Source organism: Typopeltis vanoorti, chromosome 5 (assembly GCF_054136105.1).
Source record: "Typopeltis vanoorti isolate ZY-2024b chromosome 5, IOZ_Tvanoo_1.0, whole genome shotgun sequence".
NCBI lineage: Eukaryota > Metazoa > Arthropoda > Arachnida > Uropygi > Thelyphonidae > Typopeltis > Typopeltis vanoorti.
In genome coordinates, this window is record NC_143553.1 from 128,024,219 (window position 1) to 128,044,430 (window position 20,212).

A 20,212-nucleotide genomic window follows, 5' to 3' on the forward strand; every position below is an offset into this window, starting at 1 on the left:
CCTTTATCTTTCCAAGCAGTCTCCTGACATTCATTTTGACATGCTCTTTGTTCTCTCTCAAATCATTCGTACCAATTAATACAATTAACTCTTTTGCTCATTCCCGCCTCATATTCAATGCCTCAATCACTCTACTCATTTTACCGCCTGGAAAACATACCTTGTGCATTTTATCCTCTAGCACACCTTTAATAATGGAGTCGCCATACAACGCCACTCGCTCATCTTTTGTTATCTCTTTCATGCCATCATGATTTATTTTAATAGTTTTGACCTGAATTCTCTCAATTTCATTCCGCATCCATTTCATTTCTTGCTTCATCCAATCCAATTCACCTTCTGAACCTCGCGACACATTCACTCTATCATTAAATCTTTCTAACTTTCTAACTCTCGACCCCCTCTTCTCACTTTCCCTCTCATTCATCCTTCTTTGTTTCCGTACTTTCGGTCCAACATACGTCCAACTTTCACTATCATTCTTCTCACTCTCACATATCTTTCTTTGTTTCCGTACTTTCGGACTAACATGCGTCCAACTTTCGCTATCATTCTTCTCACTTTTACTGTCATTCATCTTTCTTTGGTTCAGTACTTTCGTTCCAACATGCGTCCAACTTTCGCCATCAGTCATTCTTTTTTCGCTATCATTCATTCTTTCGATTTTTTTTACTTGCGATTTCTGCACCACGCCATTTCTACTTTCATTCGTTCTCTCAATTTCGTTTCTTTCCGCCTTACTTTCGTCCCTTTTAACATCCGTTACGGTTGTCAAATCGCTCTTTTTCTTTTTTCCTGATTTTTTAACATTTTTTCGCCTGTCTTTCCCACCATCCGTCTCTTTCAAACGTGCACTCGCGACACTATCGGTACTTGCACTTTCTGTCATCAACTTCATATTCGCATTCATCAATTCCTCGTTCAGGTCACATTTCGCACACACCCTTCTTCCATCCACACTAAACATCCACAAATCATTTATGTAGTCGAAGGAATACATATAACAGACCTCACACTTAACGAACCGACTGAAATCCAAATTAAAATCATGGAATGACAATGCCGCCGCCATTTTTTTTTTTTTTTTTCTCTGCAGGTTACTAGGTCTAATATTAACGTTTTCGTATTTAGTTTAAGCAAGAAAAAAACCCCACACTAATAATATCGGTAGCGTACAACGTTTACAGCTGCTCTTACTTAAACAATTACGCATATATACTTAATTATTCCTAGTAAAACTTATCTGAATCAGGAGCTCTTCAAAAGACGTTCGTGGCGCTTGACCCACTAGCGCCCCCTTATATAATTTTTATATAATTTTAATTTTAGACTCGGGATTTTTTTATTTTTCCATATTTTGTTTAGTTTATTCATGTTGGTCCAACCTAGGTTTAGCCTGTGTTTTACTGTTTCCATATTGTTGAGGTTACTAGATATAAGACTGCCAAGATAAACATATTTATTAACTTGTTCCAGCAGGTGATTTTCAAGATTTATAGAAATATGTTCTTCTCTACCTATCTTCATTATTTTTATTTTATGAAGATTTATTTTCATACCATAAGTTTTACAAGAGTCATTTAAAATATTAATAGTTTTTTCTAGCTGTGGTTTAGAATCTACTAAAATAATGATATCATCCGCGTATTTTATGTGATTAATGTTGGCCATTGATTTTTACACCTGGTTCATCGCTATGGTTTTACAGACTTCTTCAAGGAAGAGGATAAAGAGTTGAGGTGAGATAGGACATCCCTGCATTACACCTTTCTCGACTTCGAAATTCTCAGTTTTAATGTTGTTTGTTTTAACAAAAGCTTTGGTGTCTCCATAATAATTTGTGATAAATGTTAAAATATCAGAATCCATTTTTACGTTTTTTAGGATAGTAATCAATTTGTTTCTATTAACTGAATCAAAGGCTTGCTTAAAATCTATAAAACAACAGTATATGGGCAGGTTGTATTCCCAATATTTTTCTGCTATATTATTAATGGTGAAGATATGATCTATAGCGGATCTATGTGGCCTGAATCCTGCTTAGTTTTCCTCTATGATTTTTTCTGTAAGCACCTGTGTTCTCTTTTGTATAATTCGAATGAATGGTTTATAACTATGACTTAAGAGTGTTATGGGTCTATAATTTTCTTTTGTCTCCTTTTTTGTGAATTGGTATAATAATTCCTGTTTTCCAGTCAGTTGGAATTACTCCAGTATAAAGAATTTGATTAAATAAATTCATTAAGAAATTAATGGCTTCCTTGCCACCATATTTCCATAGATATTTCATCTTTACCAGTAGCTTTTGAAAGTTTCATTTGGCTTATTGCATTTATAATTTCTGCTGAGGTTATGAGTGGTGCCTTTTCATATATCATCTTTTCTGTTATACTTTCCTCCTCCTGTCTTTTTGAAATAATGTTTGATAGTATTCCTTCCAAATTATTTTAATATTTTGTATTGACCCAGTTTCTAGATTGTTTTTATCTTTCATTGTTAATGGTTTATCTTTATAGATCTTAGTTAATTCTTTGATAATTTTGTATACCATTTTATTATCATTTCTTTTATTAGCTTCTTCGCAGAGTTTTGCTTTTTCCTCCAACAAGTTATTTTTGGCAGATATGCACATTTTACCAATTTTGTTTTTAAGATTCTTATAATGTTGTTTATTTTCTTCTGTATTTTTTATATTTAATATATGCTTTGCTGCTCTTTTTTCTTCTAAAGTATTTAGAATTTCAGGGGTTATCCATTCATGATTTGGTCTTGATGTTGTACCAATTATATTTCTTGTAGTACTTGTAACAATTTTTTTTAACTTGATTACATGTATTTTCTATATTGTCATAGGATAATCTTCTAAACTCATTTCCTATTAGTGTCTGATAATTATCTTGCATAGATTTCTGTTTCAGTTTTGACAGGTCCACTTTGTTGATAGGAGCTCGTGATTTATGATACTTGAATTTTAGTTTAATTTTTACTGCTAGCAGTTAATGGTGTGTCGAAGTCTGGAGTATTTAAAGTTCTAACATTTTGCTCTGATGATTTCCAATTGCGTTTGATTAGAATGTAATCAATTCAGTTCTTTGTTGTACCATCTGGTGAGGTCCATGTGTATTTGTGGGAAGGTCTATGGAAAAAAAGGGTGTTACAGATAAATAGATTATTTGCTTTACAAAATTCTAATATTCTTTCACCTCTTTCATTTCTGTTATCAACGCCGAACCTGCTCATAACATCCTCCATGCCTGGGGTGAACTTCCCAATTTTGGCATTAAAATCTCCCATCACTATTAATATATCTTTCTTATTGGTCTTGTCTATTAGATCTTGCAACTTATCATAAAAGGTATTGATTTCTTCATCTTCATGTGACTGGTAGGGGGCATAGATTTGAATTATTGTAAAGTGAACATTTTTTTCTTTACCTTTTAATCTGATAGCGATCATTCTTGGGCCATGTGGTCTATGGCCATGACTGCATTTTGTAGACTATTATGCACTAAAATGACGACTCCTTCTCTGTGTATATTATCCTCTCTGCCCCGAGTAGAATAGTTTTCCTGAATTTAGATTTATAACTCCTTCTCCTGTCCAATGGGTTTCAGATAAACCTACAATGTCCCATTTAATCCTAGCAAGTTCTTTTTCCATCAAATTTATTTTCCCAGGTTTCAACAGTGTCCTTATATTTAAGGTTAAGAGATGCGAAACTCTATTGGCTGACCACATACTAAACTTCTCGACTGCTCCCTGTGATCTAGGATCAGCTGTATTGGTTTCCTCGGACGCAGCAACATTCTCTTGACACAGTGGAGACTCCTGATTCATAGGGTTGAATGGCAGAATAATGCAGCCGGCTTGCCACTCCTCTGCTGCATCCTTTGGTCCATGACGCCTTATTCTTTATTCGGAGCAACAGATTGGGGTTTCCCTCATCCACCACCCGAGGGACGCGCATGGTAGGAGTCATATCTCCCCCAGGAAAAGATTAGCAGCAGTATATCACATTGGTGGAACTGCACTCCAGGAGATTGATGAGGTCAGGGGCTTGGGAGCATTGGTGGATAGGGAGTTGAAGTTTAGGGGGGCACATCGCAAAAGTGGCTAAATCAGCTCATCAAATCACTTGGATGCTGAAAAATACTTTGACGAGCAGAGATAAGCAAGTTATTGTTCCTCTGTATCAAGCCTTGATAAGACCCCATCTAGATTACTGTGCCCAGAACTGGTCACCTAGGTTTCTTCTTGATAGGGAGAAGGTTGAGAGGATCCAGAGGCAAGTGACCAAGATGATAGCAGGTCTATGGAATGAACCTTATGAAAACAGGTTGAAGATTTGTGGGTTGCAGAAATTGGTTGATAGGCAGAGATATGATTGAGATATTCGAATTGCTGAAGGGTTTCTATAGGATTAATTCAGAGGATATTTTTGAGAACAGGACTGGTGGTGGGAGGACTAGGGGACATCCATGGAAGCTGGGCAAGAGTGTGGTTAGCAAGGGTGTTAGAGCTGGGTTTTTTACTTTTAGAGTGGTGAATGAGTGGAATAAGCTGCATGAGTCTGTTGTGGGTGCTATGACAGTGAATGAGTTCAAGGCAAAGTATGATAGATACTGTGTGAATGTCAAATAGTTGTGATGGACATGTTGTTTAAGGCCTCCCTCGATGAGTCTAAGGAGTCCTTGGAGTCTTCCGTAATAATAATAATAATAATAAGAAGAAGCTATTTTTATTATTATCTATGCGATACTTTATTTTTATGAAAAAATACTGGAAAACACATTCCTAGCATGCTCTCTCTCTCTCTCCACAGCAACCTACACAATGATATATCACATTAAATTTAAGCTTATTAACAAACACAGAAATTCTTTTGTGTAATTCTTACTTAAACTCGTTTAAATTAACTATAAACATATTTACATACAAAATTTAATGTGTACAGTAATTTAAAATAATATAAAGCATCTTACCTAAGAGAGAAGACAAAAGCCATACATAAAAAAAAATTGGTTTCCTTGAGTTCTGACACACAGCTATAAGAGAAGTCGCTGATGTCCGTCGCACTGTTGTAGAGCTGACAGTCAAATTAGGAAGTAAAGCATTAAGAAGCATCTAGTGGAACAACAACAAAAAAAAAGATAATTATTAATAAGGAATAATCTCATTAAATGTAAAATCTATATGAGGTAGTAGTAGATTCTATGTTAAATTCAAATTCTTATTTTAAAGTTTGCAAGAGTATCAAAATGTTACTTTCAAATCATGTTTTCATCACAAGAGAGAGAGAGAGAGAGAGAGAGATACAGTTATAAAAGTAAAATATATTCCATCTAATATGTCCTAGATATGATATAACTCAAATCTTGGCCAATATATTGCTATGTCAATGCAATGATGACTTGGAAGTAACAAGCACTGTTTTTGTTTCTTTTTTCTTTTTTTTTTTTTTTTACTGGCTCCAAATTGGTACTGTTGTTCACAGATGATTTCGAAGAGGTTAATATGAAACCATTGTTCAGATCTTACATTTATGAACAAAATACTTAATATAATAATGTATAGGTTTACAAAATCTTGTGGATGGAAGAAATGTCATTAAAAAACATCCTGATTTTGGCTGTTGAGGATCCTCAATCCTCAGCGGACAAACAGACTATGAACAAAATTCTAAGTGATGCAAGGTTCACTTCTGTAAATATTTATCTTATTTTACTATGTTTCTATCAAGATTAAACCTATCAAATATAAAGATCAACTGTAGGAATCACTTAAGGCTCAAAGCTAAATAACTTGAGTGGAGGTCTCCAGCCAGAATGCTCCAGCCAGCTCTAATATATGCAGTGTATGAGAGCTCTATTCTCATGTAGCTCATGAGAGTAGCTCTACTCCAATCATTTGGAATTCAACCTTCTGACCAGGCCCTCTGAATTATTATTATTACGGGCAACTCCAAGGAGTCCTTAGACTCATCGAGGGAGGCCCTAAACATCATGTCCACACAACTATACGACATTCTCACAGTATCTATCACACCTTGCCTTGAACTCACCCACCGTCATAGCACCCACAACAGACTCTGGCAGCTTATTCCACTCATCTACCACTCTAAAAGTAAAGAATCCAGCTTTAACACCCTTGCTAACCACACTCTTGCTCAGCTTCCATAGGTGTCCCCTAGTTCTCCCACCACCAGTCCTGATCTCAAAAATATCCTCTGAATTAATCCTATAGAAACCCCTTTAGCAATTTGAATGTCTCAATCATATCTCCCCTTTCCTGCCTATCAACAAGTTTCTGCAATCCACAAATCTTCAACCTATTCTCATAAGGTTCATTCCATAGACCTGCTATCATCTTGGTCACTCGCCTCTGGATCCTCTCCACCTCCTCCCCATCAAGAAGAAACCTAGGTGACCAAATCTGGGCACAGTAGTCGAGATGAGGTCTTATCAAGACTCGGTACAGAGGTACAATAACTTGCTTGTCTCTGCTCGTCAAAGTATTTTTCAACAATCAAGTGAATTGATGAGCTGATTTAGCCACTTTTGTAATGTGCCCCCTAAACTTTAACTCCCTATCCACCAACACTCCCAAGTCCCTGGCCTCATCAATCTTCTGGAGTACAGTTCCACCAATGTGATATACTGCTGCTAATCTTTTAACCCAAAATGCATAACCTTACATTTTGTCACATTAAATTGACATCCATTCTCCTTAGCCCAGAACTCCAATCTATTCAAGTCGTCCTGCAAGATTTTGACATCTTCTGCACTCACTATTGCCTTACCCAACTTTGCATCATCAGCGAACAAATGAACTGTTCCTCTTAGATCCTTCCCTACATCGTTAATGAACAAATTAAACAGCAGTGGTCCAAGAACGGAACCCTGCGGCACACCACTAGTCACAGGCCGTCTTTTGGACTTTACTCCCGAATAAACTATTCTCTGATATTTCTCCATCAACCACCCACCTATCCATCTCAACAACCCTATATCCATTCCCATATGTTGTAGTTTATGGATTAGAATTCCATGTGGTATTCTGTCAAATGCCTTAGCCAGGTCCAGCAGTATCACTGCAAACCCATTACCCTTATCCAGTTCAGCCGTCACTGTGTTATAAATCTGAGCAAGTTACTGAGGCATGATCTACCCTTCATAAAGCCATGCTGTCCCCTGTACAGTATCTCATTTTCATCAATCCATTTCTGTATTTTTCCCTTGACTACTTTCTCAAAGACCTTGACAACAACACCTGATATGATGATCGGTTGGCAATTTGCAACAGTAGTCTTGGATCCTCCTTTATGCAGTGGAACTATTTTCCCCTCTTTCCACACCTTCGGGACTAAACCAGACCCGAGACTCAGATTAAACAACATGGTCAAGGGCTCTGATAATTCTTTAGCCGCTTCACGTAAGACCCATGCCGGTATACTATCCAATCCCACAGATGTATTCACATTAAGGTTCTGTAATAAACTATTCACCTCCATTCACTCATCACAATTCCCGTATAAACTAATGGTTCCTTCATTTTTTCAATGTCACCACCTGGATGATATACTCTTGCAAAGTGCTCATCAGTAATTCCACTATATCAATTGATTTTTTGCTTACAGCATATTGAAAGAACTGTTGAGGATTCTCTTTAGCTTGTATAGCTAGTTTCCTTTCATAATCCACTTTTTCTTTTTTTACCACACTCGTTACCCTTCTGGCCTGCGCTTTATACCATTCGTGTACCTGCAGGTCACCTTTCTCTTTAAATTCCCTCCACAGTTGTTTCTTTTTTTTGCAGCTCAAGCTTAATGGTGTTATTCATCCATTTAACTCCTACTTGTTTTGCTATTTGGACCCTAGGTATACAATCAGCCATAACCTCCTGTAAATGCTCCTTGATCACTTCCCATGATCTATCAACATACAGCCCTTGCAGTTTTACATGCCATGGCACTGAACCAAGCAATCTCCTAAGCTTGTCATACTTGCCAGCACGGTAATTCCACATATACCCTGTCTTAATCAAAAATTCCACACCTTTAGCTACCTCCCAGTGTTGTGACCTATTGTTCTTATACTTTATATCCTACCGGCTGCGCCATTCATGTTATGTCCCATTTTACGATTCTTATTCTATCTAGTAATTTCCTCTTATCAATGTTCTTCTATTATCTGCGCATGAGATATCACCAAGACTTATACTAATATCTAAGTTATTTCTCCCCTTAGTACCCCTAATATTTGTATTTATACTGCGCCTTTTGGGATATTTAGTTTAAGATATTATATACAAAAACAAGGAGAAAGAACTGAAATATGTCTGAAAGTGTAACTATGTTGCAGTTGTGACACTTTATCTCGTTTCCTAACATTAATTTCCCGCGTGATTCCACATATACCCTGTCTTAATCAAAAATTCCACACCTTTAGCTACCTCCCAGTGTTGTGACCTATTGTTCTTATACTTTATATCCTACCGGCTGCGCCATTCATGTTATGTCCCATTTTACGATTCTTATTCTATCTAGTAATTTCCTCTTATCAATGTTCTTCTATTATCTGCGCATGAGATATCACCAAGACTTATACTAATATCTAAGTTATTTCTCCCCTTAGTACCCCTAATATTTGTATTTATACTGCGCCTTTTGGGATATTTAGTTTAAGATATTATATACAAAAACAAGGAGAAAGAACTGAAATATGTCTGAAAGTGTAACTATGTTGCAGTTGTGACACTTTATCTCGTTTCCTAACATTAATTTCCCGCGTGATTAGGTTCGTATTTTTCAAGTGGTGCATTGGACAGCAATTTCAGACAACTCTTTTATCATTAAACAAAGATTTATTAAATTCCTTATCATGGTACAATTCAATTATTTGTGATTACTCAATTCAATGCTAAACAAAATACTCACAAACTAACATTAGTTTATTACAAGTAATTAGGCTATGATCCTATAATGAGTATTACGATCATGCCGCCATAACAATTCAACACATAAATTCACTTGACATGGACAAATAAGATTAATTCACACTATTTAACTATTCAAACTTGAGTAGATTAACTAAACCATTTACTGCACTAACACATATCTATGACATTTTAACTTTCCAATACATTACAATAGACATGCAAAATTCTCAGTACACTTAATTTTTCACATAACATTAACACTAGCCAGCTTACTTTTAATATATTCTGTCAGATACTAAAGTCCTAGTATAAATTTTCCTTGGTCACTTCAACAGTTCCGTATTAGAATAATGATACTTATCACAGACAAATTTTAGTTAACATTAGATATATTTTATAGTACCTTTCTTTCTTGGGATTTTCATATGGACCTTTACCTTCTTCTGATTGAACTATCTTGATATAACCTCACCGATAATCTGCTTCTCCTACGTTCTTTTTGGAATTGAACTAGGCTTATGCTGGCTTAACTTTTCGTAACTCCAAACACTCATTGAATCATCTATATATCGGCTGTGCAACTCGCCACGTGGACATCGATTTCTTTACTTCTTTCCCCTTCTTGTAGTTGTCACTGAAGTCGAAACACAAAGAATATGCTTTCTTTTCCTCGACTTTATGGCATTCTTCGCTTCTCACATAGGAAATACGGAATCGAAATCCCGCTCACTTTCGTTTCCGTGTTGTGACAAGTAGATATAACCCCTCTCGCCGCTCAGAAAAACCCGTGAAATCCCTACGAAAGAGCACAAAGGGCTCTCGTGGAACAGAATCCAAACCAAAATCAAAAAAGCATCGTGGGGGGGGGGGTTTCCAACCCTTTTATACCTGTTCTCCTAATGGCACTTTTTCTAACTTCTTTTCTCTGCCCCCTACTTGTTTTTACTTCAATGACCAATTAGGGTGGCGTTTTTCTGCCAAACGTCCTTTGATCGGCGAGCCCGTAACGATGTCTCAATCCGGGAATCGGCCCTGAGCAATAGCCTGTTGTTTTCCTTTGCTAGCCTCTAACTTAATCCCCTTTCCAAAAATTTTCTATGAACTAACTTAATAACTTAATCTCTAGCCTCTCACATACCATCTCTTGTGACTAATCCTTTTCTGTCTTATTTACTTAACTTTTCTCATTTAAATCATATCACAATATTAATATATTCTTTCTTTTGTTAGTTAGTTTAACAAAACCTTTATATTTTATATATTTTATTGGATGCAAGAATCTTTCTTTTTCTTTTAATTAATTCAACTATTATCTTTTATGCAGGGTTTTAATTTATTTTATTTATTCTTCATGTTACACCATGATAGCTGAGAATTCTACATTCTTAAGATATCAGGTGTAACACCAGGTCAAGACTTTATGATCACTCTCACCAATAGGTGACAACATGGTCATATTCATTACAGTCAAATTCTCAGATGCTATTACCAGGTCAAGCACTCTCAAACCCCTAGTATTTTCAATTTCATGCTGTCTCAGATAGTTATCCTTTAATTATTATTATTATTATTATTGTTCCGGTCAACTCTAAGGAGTCAACAGACTCATCGAGGGAGGCCCTAACATCATGTCAAGAACAACTATTCGACATTGACACAGTATCTATCATACCTTGCCTTGAACTCATTCACAGTCGTAGCACCCACAACAGACTCTGGAAGCTTATTCCACTCATTCACCACTCTCCAAGCAAAAACCTAGCTCTAACACCCTTGTCAACCACACTCTTGCCCAGCTTCCATGCATGGCCCCCTAGTCCTCCCACAACCAGTCATATTTTCAAAAATATCTTCTGGATCAATCTTATAGAAACCCTTCAGTAATTTAAATGTCTCAATCATATCATCCCTCCTTTGCCTATCGTTCAATCTCTGCAACCCACAAATCTTCAACCTATTCTCATAAGGTTCATTCCACAGACATTCTATCACCTTGGTCACTCGTCTCTGGATCCTCTCCACTTCCTTCCCATCACCAAGAAACCCTGGTGCCCATAACTGGGCACAGTAGTCCAGATGGAGTCTTATCAAGGCTCGATACAGAGGAACAACAACTTGTTTGTCTCTGCATGTTAAAGTATTTTTCAGAAGCCAAGTGATTTGATGAGCTGATTTAGTCACTTTTGCAATGTGCCCCCTAAACTTCAATTCCCTATCCACCAACACTCCCAAATCCCTGGCCTCATCAATCTCCTGGAGTACGGTTCCACCAATGCGATATACTGCTGCTATTCTTTTCACCCCAAAGTGCATAACCTTACACTTTGCCACATTAAATTGACATCCATTTTTCCTAGCCCACTCCTCCAAACTATCCAAATCATCCTGTAAAATTCTGACATCCTCTGCACTCACAATTGCTCTACCCAACTTTGCATCATCAGCAAACAAGTGAACACTTCCTCTCAAATCCTTTCCTATATCATTGATGAACAAATTGAAAAGCAGTGGTCCAAGAACAGAGCCCTGCGACACACCACTAGTCACAAGCCGTCTTTTAGACTCCACTCCTGCGTAAACCACTCTCTAGTATCTCTCCTTCAACCACCCTCCTATCCATCTCACCAACCCTATATCTATCCCCATCTGCTCCAGTTTACTGATTAGGGTTCCATGTGGTATCCTGTTAAAGGCCTTGGCAAGGTCCAGTAGTATCAATGTAAACCCATTACCCCTATCCAGTTCAGCCGTCACTGTGTTATAAAACGTGAGCAAGTTACTGATGCATGATCTACGCTTCACAAAACCATGTTGTCCCCCATACAATATCCCATTTTCATCTATCCAATCCTGTATTCTTTTCTTGACTAATTTCTCTAAGACCTTGACAATGATTCCTGATATGCTAATCGGTCGGTAATTTACAACAGCAGCCTTGGAACCACCTTTATGCAGTGGAACTATTTTCCCCTCTTTCCAGACCCTCGGGACTAACCCAGACCCGAGACTCAAATTAAACAAAATGGTCAAGGGTACTGACAAGTCTTTAGCTGCTTCTCGTACGACACGAGCTGGTATACCATCCAATCCCATGGATGTATTGGCATTGAGGTTATGCAATAGACTACTCACCTCCACTTCATTCACCACAATTCCCATATAATCTACTGGTTTATTCATTTCTGCAATGTCACCACCTGGATGATATATACTTGCAAAGTGCTCACTCAGTAACTCAACTATATCAACTGATTCAGTTACCTCCCTACCATCGGCATTCTTTAAAATCATTCTGCCATACACATTTTTCCTTTTACTTGCTACATATCTAAAAAACTGTTTAGGATTCTCTTTAGCCTGCATGGCCAATGTTCTTTCGTAATCCTTTTTTGCTTTTCTTACCACACTCGTTACCGTTCTGGCCTGCGCTTTATAACGTTCATGTGCCTGCTGGTCACCTTTCTCCTTAAATTCCTTCTAGTTTTTTCTTTTTTTGCAGCTCAAGCTTAATGGTGTTATTCATCCATTTAACCCCTACTTGATTTATTATTCGGACTCTAGGTTTACAGTCAGTCATTGCTTCATGCAAACACTTCTTAACTGCCTCCCATGCACTATCAACTTCTAGTCCTTGCAGTTACTAGGTCATGTAATTACTAGGTCAAGCACTCTCTGACCCCTAGTATTTTCCATTACATGCTGTCGCAGATAGTTATCCCTTAATAACCGCATAAAATCCAATTCCTTCCTCTCCTCACTCCAATCAATGCGACCATATTTGAAATCTCCCATAATAATTACCCTCCTTCTACTCATTTCTTCTATTTGCTTATGCATACTGTCACCACCATCTTTTCCATCATCTAGTCTATAGCAGCACCCAATTGTATATTTAGTTCTGCTAGCCACAATCTCACACCAAATGGCCTCAAATGTGCACTTTTCTCTATCCTGCAATTCAACTTCTATTCTCCTTGGCTTCCATCAGCTATCATCAACAATACTCCTCCCCCCATTTTATTCTCCCTGTCATTCCTGAACACACTATACCCATCACATTCAATCCCACTAGCTATATCGTCTACAGTCAGCCATGATTCACTAATACCAATAACCTGTGGTCTGGAAGTGCCAACCATGGCCAAAAACTCTTCCTTCTTGTTCCTAATACTCCTAGCATTAGTGTACATGAATTTAAGACCCCTATTAGCCCAACCCTACCTTGATGCCTTATATTAACTATCCCACTCTGATTTGCTGTCCTTATTCGCTCGGGCATATTATATTCATTCATACATTCAACTGCCTCCCTAAGGACTGTATATCTACCTTCCCCCCTTAATAAATCTAGTTTCCATGAATTTGCACATCCATTACATTCAGCAACACTTTCTCAAGTCTCCTTACACCGTAACCATTCAAATGCAAGCCATCCATCTTATATAGATCCTTTCGCCCATCGAACTCACTCCACACATCCACAAATTCCACATCACTCGTCATACATAACCCACACATAAAGTCATTCGCAATTATGGCCCTCCTTTTAAACATTTCACTGTCATACCGTGGCAAAAGACTAATCATTCTAACTCTCTCACTCTTTTCTTTTGCTACCTCAAACAATTCATTCAGGTCTTCTATCATTTCCATTTTATCTCCTTTCAAATCATTCGTACCTGCCACAACAATCATTTCTTTCACCCTTTCCTTTTGCTCTCTAATAGACTCAGTTACATCCTTTATGGTCGCACCAGGTTGGTATGATTTTGTCAAATCCTCTACTAACACACCTCGTACTAACGAGTCTCCATACAGCACTCTATCCTTCATTTTGTTCATGTTCACACTCATACGCTTATTTTTCCTGTCATACTTTTTATTATTGGTTGGTTCATTCAGTCGACTTTTGCTCATACGTTCTAGCTGCTGTTTTGCCCTTTGTATCACACCATTCAACAATGCAATCTCACTCGTTGCATCTATCTCATCTCTTTTATTCTATGTAAAACCATTAATACTATCATTCACAATTGCTACATTCACACTCTCACAATTCTCTGGTACAACCTCGCCGTTTCTTGTCATATCCCTATTTTCTTCATTCTGAAGTTTGACAAAAATATCACACTCACGATCTGAAATACACTTCAATTCCTCATTCTCCCTACATTTTCTACACACATTCACTCCTTTATTATCATCTAACCACACTCTGACCGCACTCCGCAAAGCGTACATTTCGCAGATAGTACACTGAATCATCTCCTTTACATTACCGTTCTTGAAAGAAGATGGCGAACCATCATTACTGGCCGCCATTTTCCTTCGTACTGGAGCCATACTAGTAATGTATTTTATCAAATTATAATTTATAAACACCAAAAACACACAAACAGACGCACTAAGATATGCAAGGCAAACAAAACTACGCAACATTAAAGTAAATTTATCAACGATAACTGAAAATAACGCTTATCTTATCTGGAGCTTTCACGAACACTACACGCTACGAATCCCTCTAGCGGCGACTTCCCGACATAGATTATGTTATAAAACACTTTAGTACACTAACTACACTAATAAAAGTACAATAATATACTAAAATTACACAATTAAATTTAACAAAATATTAATAAATCAACAAAAATCACAAATCTTTCAGGAGCTCTCGTCCTTTCATCAGCTAGCCTCGACACCAGAAACTCTAATTGTCCGCATGTGCCTCACATTGCCTCGCATGTGTCCTCTCCTCCTTCCAATCAATGTTACCATAGTTGAAATCCCCCATAATAATTACCCTCCTTCCACTCATTGCTTCTATTTGCTTATGCATACTATCTCCACCATCTATTCCATCACCTGGTCTATAGCAGCACCAAACTGTATATTTTGTTCTGCCAGTCTCGATCTCACACCAAATAGCCTCAAATGAGCTCTTTTCACTATCCTGCAATACAACTTCAATTCTCCTTGGCTGCAGTTCATCAGCTATCATCAATAACACTCCTCCCCACATTTTATTCTCTGTCCCTCCTAAACACACTATAACCTACACATTCTATCTCACTAACTACATCATCTTCCGTCAGCCATGTTTCACTAATGCCAATAACCTGTGGCCAGGAAGAGCCAATCAAGGCCAAAATTCTCCTTCTTGTTCCTAATACTCCTGGCATTAGTATACATGAAATGCAGAGGTCCCTTTGTCCCACCCTATCTTGATGCGTTATTCTAACTATCCCATTCTGATTTCTTGTCCTTAGTACTGGCTTGGGTACATTATATACATTCTTACACTGAACTCTCACTAATGTCTGCATATCCACCCACCCCCCTTTATTAGTTCTAGTTTCCCTGGTTCTGCACATCCATTTTCACTTCATTCAGCAACACTTTTTCCAGTCTCCACACACCAAATCCATTCAAATGCAGGCCATCCAGCTTGTATAAATCCTTTTGCCCATCAAACTCATTCCACACGTCCACGTATTCCACACCACACCATCTGCATAACCTGCGATTATGGCCCTCCTTCTAAACTCCTCTCTGTCGTACCGCGGCAACAGACTCACCATTCCAACTCTGTCACTCTTTTCTTTCGCTACCTTTAACAATACATTCAAGTCCTCTCTCATAAAAAATTGATCTCCTTTCAATTTATTCGTACCGCCACAACTATAAATTCTTTCGCACTCTGTTTTTGCGCTCTAACACTCTCACTTACATCCTCAAATTTCGCACCCGGTAAGTACGATTTAGTTAAACTCCCATCTATCACTCCTCTTAATAATGAGTCACCATACAACACTCTTTCCTTCATTTCAGAAACACTCCCACTCTTAGGCATATTTTTCCTTTCAAACACTTGTTTATTTCTGTTAGCTGAGGCACTCTGGAAAGAGTTTTGCAGGTGCTCCAACTGCCACTGCGCACTGCGTATCACTGCGTGCAACCTAACAATCTCATTCCCAACAAATAATTCCTCACTTTTTTCATCATTTAAACCATTTTCTCTCTCTGTATAGTTGCTTTCACTCTCTCTTTGATCACCACTCTCATTGCCATCTTGTACAACATCACAATTCCTTATCAAGCCACTATTTTCACTCACATTCTGGCTTTCTTCAACCATAACTCTTTCACGACCTGACACATACTTCACTTCCTCACTTTGCTTACACTTTCTGCACATTCTCCCACCACTATCACTTTCCATCCAAACTCCAGCCTCCTTCAGGAATGCATACATCCCACACACACACATCACATTGGACAAACTCCCTCACATTACAGTTTTTGAACAAAGGTGTCGTATTTTTGGACGCCATTATCTTACGTCGCATTGACGCCATGTGATATTCTATGAAACGTATCGTTAAAATATTAAGTTAAATAAAACGGAATTCACACCAAAATCACACGGACACAACAAGCTACCAAAAATAAATAATACTACATTAAGATTTAAACCAATATTCCAATTTTCACTCAAAATTATACTTAGCTTTCGGGAGCTCTCTGAAAACACCAATGCAATGTAGTCAGTCAATGTAAGGTTTTTATACCTTACATATATGAGCATTTTTGATCAAATATCATCTACTTCAGCTGCCTTTCCACATTTCAAGTTTTTGACAGCTTTTTCTACCTGAAGTATTGATATGTACTCTTATATTTTTCTTGAAAATTTTCTACTACCGTTCTGTTACTGCTTGTTTCATTTAACCGTCTTTCAAAGTAATGAAAGACTTACCAAAATCTTCCCATGACTTTTGTTCACCTATTTTCACACATAGCTTATCTCTCTCTTACATTTTTCTCTGTATTCTTTTAGGGCATCTGCCGATTTATTTGCTAGGAAATTTTGGTATACTTTCTTCTTTTCCAGGACTGCTTCTTTAAACTTCTTTTGTTCAACATGGCATTATTTTTATATCCTTGCAGACAACTTCACCATATGTCCTTTAGTTGAATCAATCAATGATTTCTTCAGAGTTTGCCACTCAGACTCCAAGGTTTGGTTCTTGTTTTCGAACTATTTCATTCTTTCTTCAATAATGTTTGTATAGTTGAGTCTACAGTTTACCTGTAAAAGCTGCTCAACTTTAATTCTATATTGAAATAAATTGAAATATCTTGAAACTGTTCTTTACAATATGACATTCAGTTTTATCCTTCTTAAAAGTAAGTGATGTCACTTCCAATTTCAAATCTGTGTGTTCTCTTTCTTGTGACTTTAGGTTGGAACATGGTGTTAGTCCATATCCTGGGCAGAAATCCAGTAGATACTTACTGTTATTATTAGCCTTGTCGTTTTCTACAATTGCGTGTGAGTGTGTACACACACACACATGCACGCATATTTGGTAAGCTAACACAGGATTTTTTTTACGTGAATTTCAAAAAATTTATATAAGTGTTACAAATCAATTGTACATTTTGGCATAATGGACAAGCTAAGAATCAGGTAATCTGTGAAAGCAATTCTGTGAAGTGGCATAATTTTTCATGCTATTTCAAGTTTTGCTATCAACTAGGCAGAATTACAGAAGAATTACTAGACAGTTTGGAATGACTTGCTTTTCCATAAAAAATAGAGTTTTCAAATTATTTAGCCTCCTACCTTGGGTTAAGTTATAATACTATATCACATTTAAAATATTTGATACTTGATATCTACCCTTTGGCATGGAAAAAGCCTATATTCATTTCATTTCAAAAAAAAAAAAAATGAATAATTGTTATATTGACCTCAATCTCAGTTCTGAAAATAACGAAGATTATCAACAATAAACTGGTTTAAGCACCTGGAGCCCCACTTATTAATTACTGAGAATCACCAATTTGATTTCCACCACTTATAATCCATAGCAGATTACCTAACAACATTACCTATTTTGAACACAGGCATAGAAAAGCACAGCAGTTTACACACATCAGGCAGTGCCTACATGTGTAAAATGCCAGCAGGAACTAGCTTTATTGTTGAAAACTAACTCAAGTTCTTTTGCAGTTAGCTTCATGTATGTATGTATGCCACTTCTGCATTGGGCAGTTGTTTTCACAAATAGCATATTAGCTGCATCTTTTTCAGTATAATTTCATTTGCAAAATTATCATCTGTGAAATGTCTTCATAATACTGAAATTCTCAAATGTAATTAAAACTGATTCTTTAAGAAGCTACTGCTTCTTAGCATGCAGATTATCCGAAATAGAAGACATTTAATGATCGAAATGGAGCGTCTTCTATCACTCTGGATTGAGGATTGTAACCAAAAAAAGAATACCTCTTAGTACAACGAATATTCAGGAAAAAGCTATCAATATTTTTACCTCATTGAGAGAGAGACCAAATTTCAAGAGGAATGCGAAAGCTTTACTATGAGTTTAGGATGGTTTGACCATTTTAAAAATCGAACTGGACTGCATAACATAAGAATGACAGAGAAATCTGCTAGTGCTGATAAAGATTCTGCATCCAAGTTTCCTGAAGTATTGCAAAGGATAATTCAGCAGGGTGATTATGACGATCGACAAATATTCAACGTCGACGAAATTGGTCTCTTTTGGAAGCATATGCCAACAAGAATGCCTAGCTAAAACTGAAGCATCTCAAGCAGGATACAAAGTATCTAAAGATCGTCTTACGCTTTTATTAGGAGGAGTGCAGAAGGCAACTTTAAACTCAAGCCTATATTAGTTTATCATGCGCAAAATCCAAGATCTAACATTATTGAAGAAATCAGCACAATTGGAAAATAACTTGAATTTAATGAACTGGATAATGAAGATATGAAAAATTGTCTTGATTCCCATTTAGAACATTTAAGGCAAGAATGATCACCTTCAACTAGAAGAACAGCATGCATGTGAAGAAGAAGAAAAGGAGTGCGAACAAGAAGAGAATGTTACAACAAAGAAGCTAACTGCAAAAGAACTTGAATTAGTTTTCAATCACATTGAGCATGCTAAGGAAATTTTGTTTGATGTTGATCCTGATATAGAACAAAGCTTTGAAGTCTGCTGAAATCTTAATAAAGCAGTCCCCAACTATCGCAAATTGCATGACAACATGAAAAAGTCGAGCACAATTCGAACATCTTTACTTAATTATTTTGTAAAAAAGTAGCTCAATCGAATGCTTAGACATTAAATAAAAATTTAAGCAATTAATTTTTATTAACTTTGATGATTTTATCCTCTAATATAGCTTATGCTGTAATTTTTTTCTAAATTTACGTTAACTAATGGATGAATTATAATTATTCCTATTGTTTATTGTATCTTAACACCATTTCACTTAGCGTGCATTAATTGATGGATTAATTAATCACATTAAATGAGGTTTTCCTGTAATTACACCAATTATAAATTAAAGATGCAAGAAATTATATTTTTGGTTTAATCCTTTATCCAAGTGTAGGCAAACAAAGTTTGCATGTGAAGTAACTTCACAACCGGGCAACTCATATATAGATATAGAGGCTAATGACTTCACATCACTTGCCTTAGTAGACCATAATTCAAAGCACATATCTCTACAGACATGAATTATGCTATGCATTATGGGAAGAGTCACTACCCAGACCGGTTTTGACCTGTATTGAGGTCTCATCAGTGGTAGCCAGACCTAGAAGTGATACCAAAGTTGAAGTAATGCAGAAGTCATATTTCCATATAGAGGGAACCAAAAGGTTTCAAACCTTATTACTAAAATACTCTGGATTAGAAATAGATGTTGAAAATTTTTTCACTTGGCTATACTATAAATTAAATATGTCAAGAAATTATATTCTTAGTTTAATCTTTTATCCAAGTGTAAGCAAACAAAGTTTGCACGTGAAGTAACTTCACAACTGGGCAACTCATATACTGAGGATAATGACTTCACTAGTCCCAAATATACAAGTTGCCCAGTTGTGAAGTTACTTCACCCGTAAACTTTGTTTGCTACACTAGGATAAGTATTAAACCAAGAATATAATTTCTAGGCATCTTTAATTTATAGTATAACCAAGTGTAAAAACTTTCAAGAATTACACCAATTGTTGTTAACTATAGTATATAGACTGTAAATATCTTGATACTGTAATTAGTGATACAATAAAATGACTTGTTTATCTTGCTTCTGCAGTAGTGTCTATTGAGATAGAATGTTTTTCAAACTATAAGTACATAATAAATTTGGTTTAATCCTTTATCCAAGTGTGAGCAAACAAAGTTTGCGCCTGAAAATATCTTCAGAACTGAGGTAAGGTAGTACAACACCG

The 20,212-nt window shown here is 36.7% G+C and overlaps 1 protein-coding gene across 1 annotated transcript in view; it reads right to left on the reverse strand.

Annotated features, from left to right (window-relative positions):
* Positions 1-20,212, reverse strand: part of htt (huntingtin) — a 1,164,033-nt gene that overhangs the window by 1,024,838 nt on the left and 118,983 nt on the right. The window contains exon 6 of the mRNA XM_090393484.1: positions 4,983-5,124. Within this exon, the coding sequence (XP_090249610.1) occupies positions 4,983-5,124 (142 nt within the window). The remainder of the gene's footprint in view (positions 1-4,982; positions 5,125-20,212) is intronic.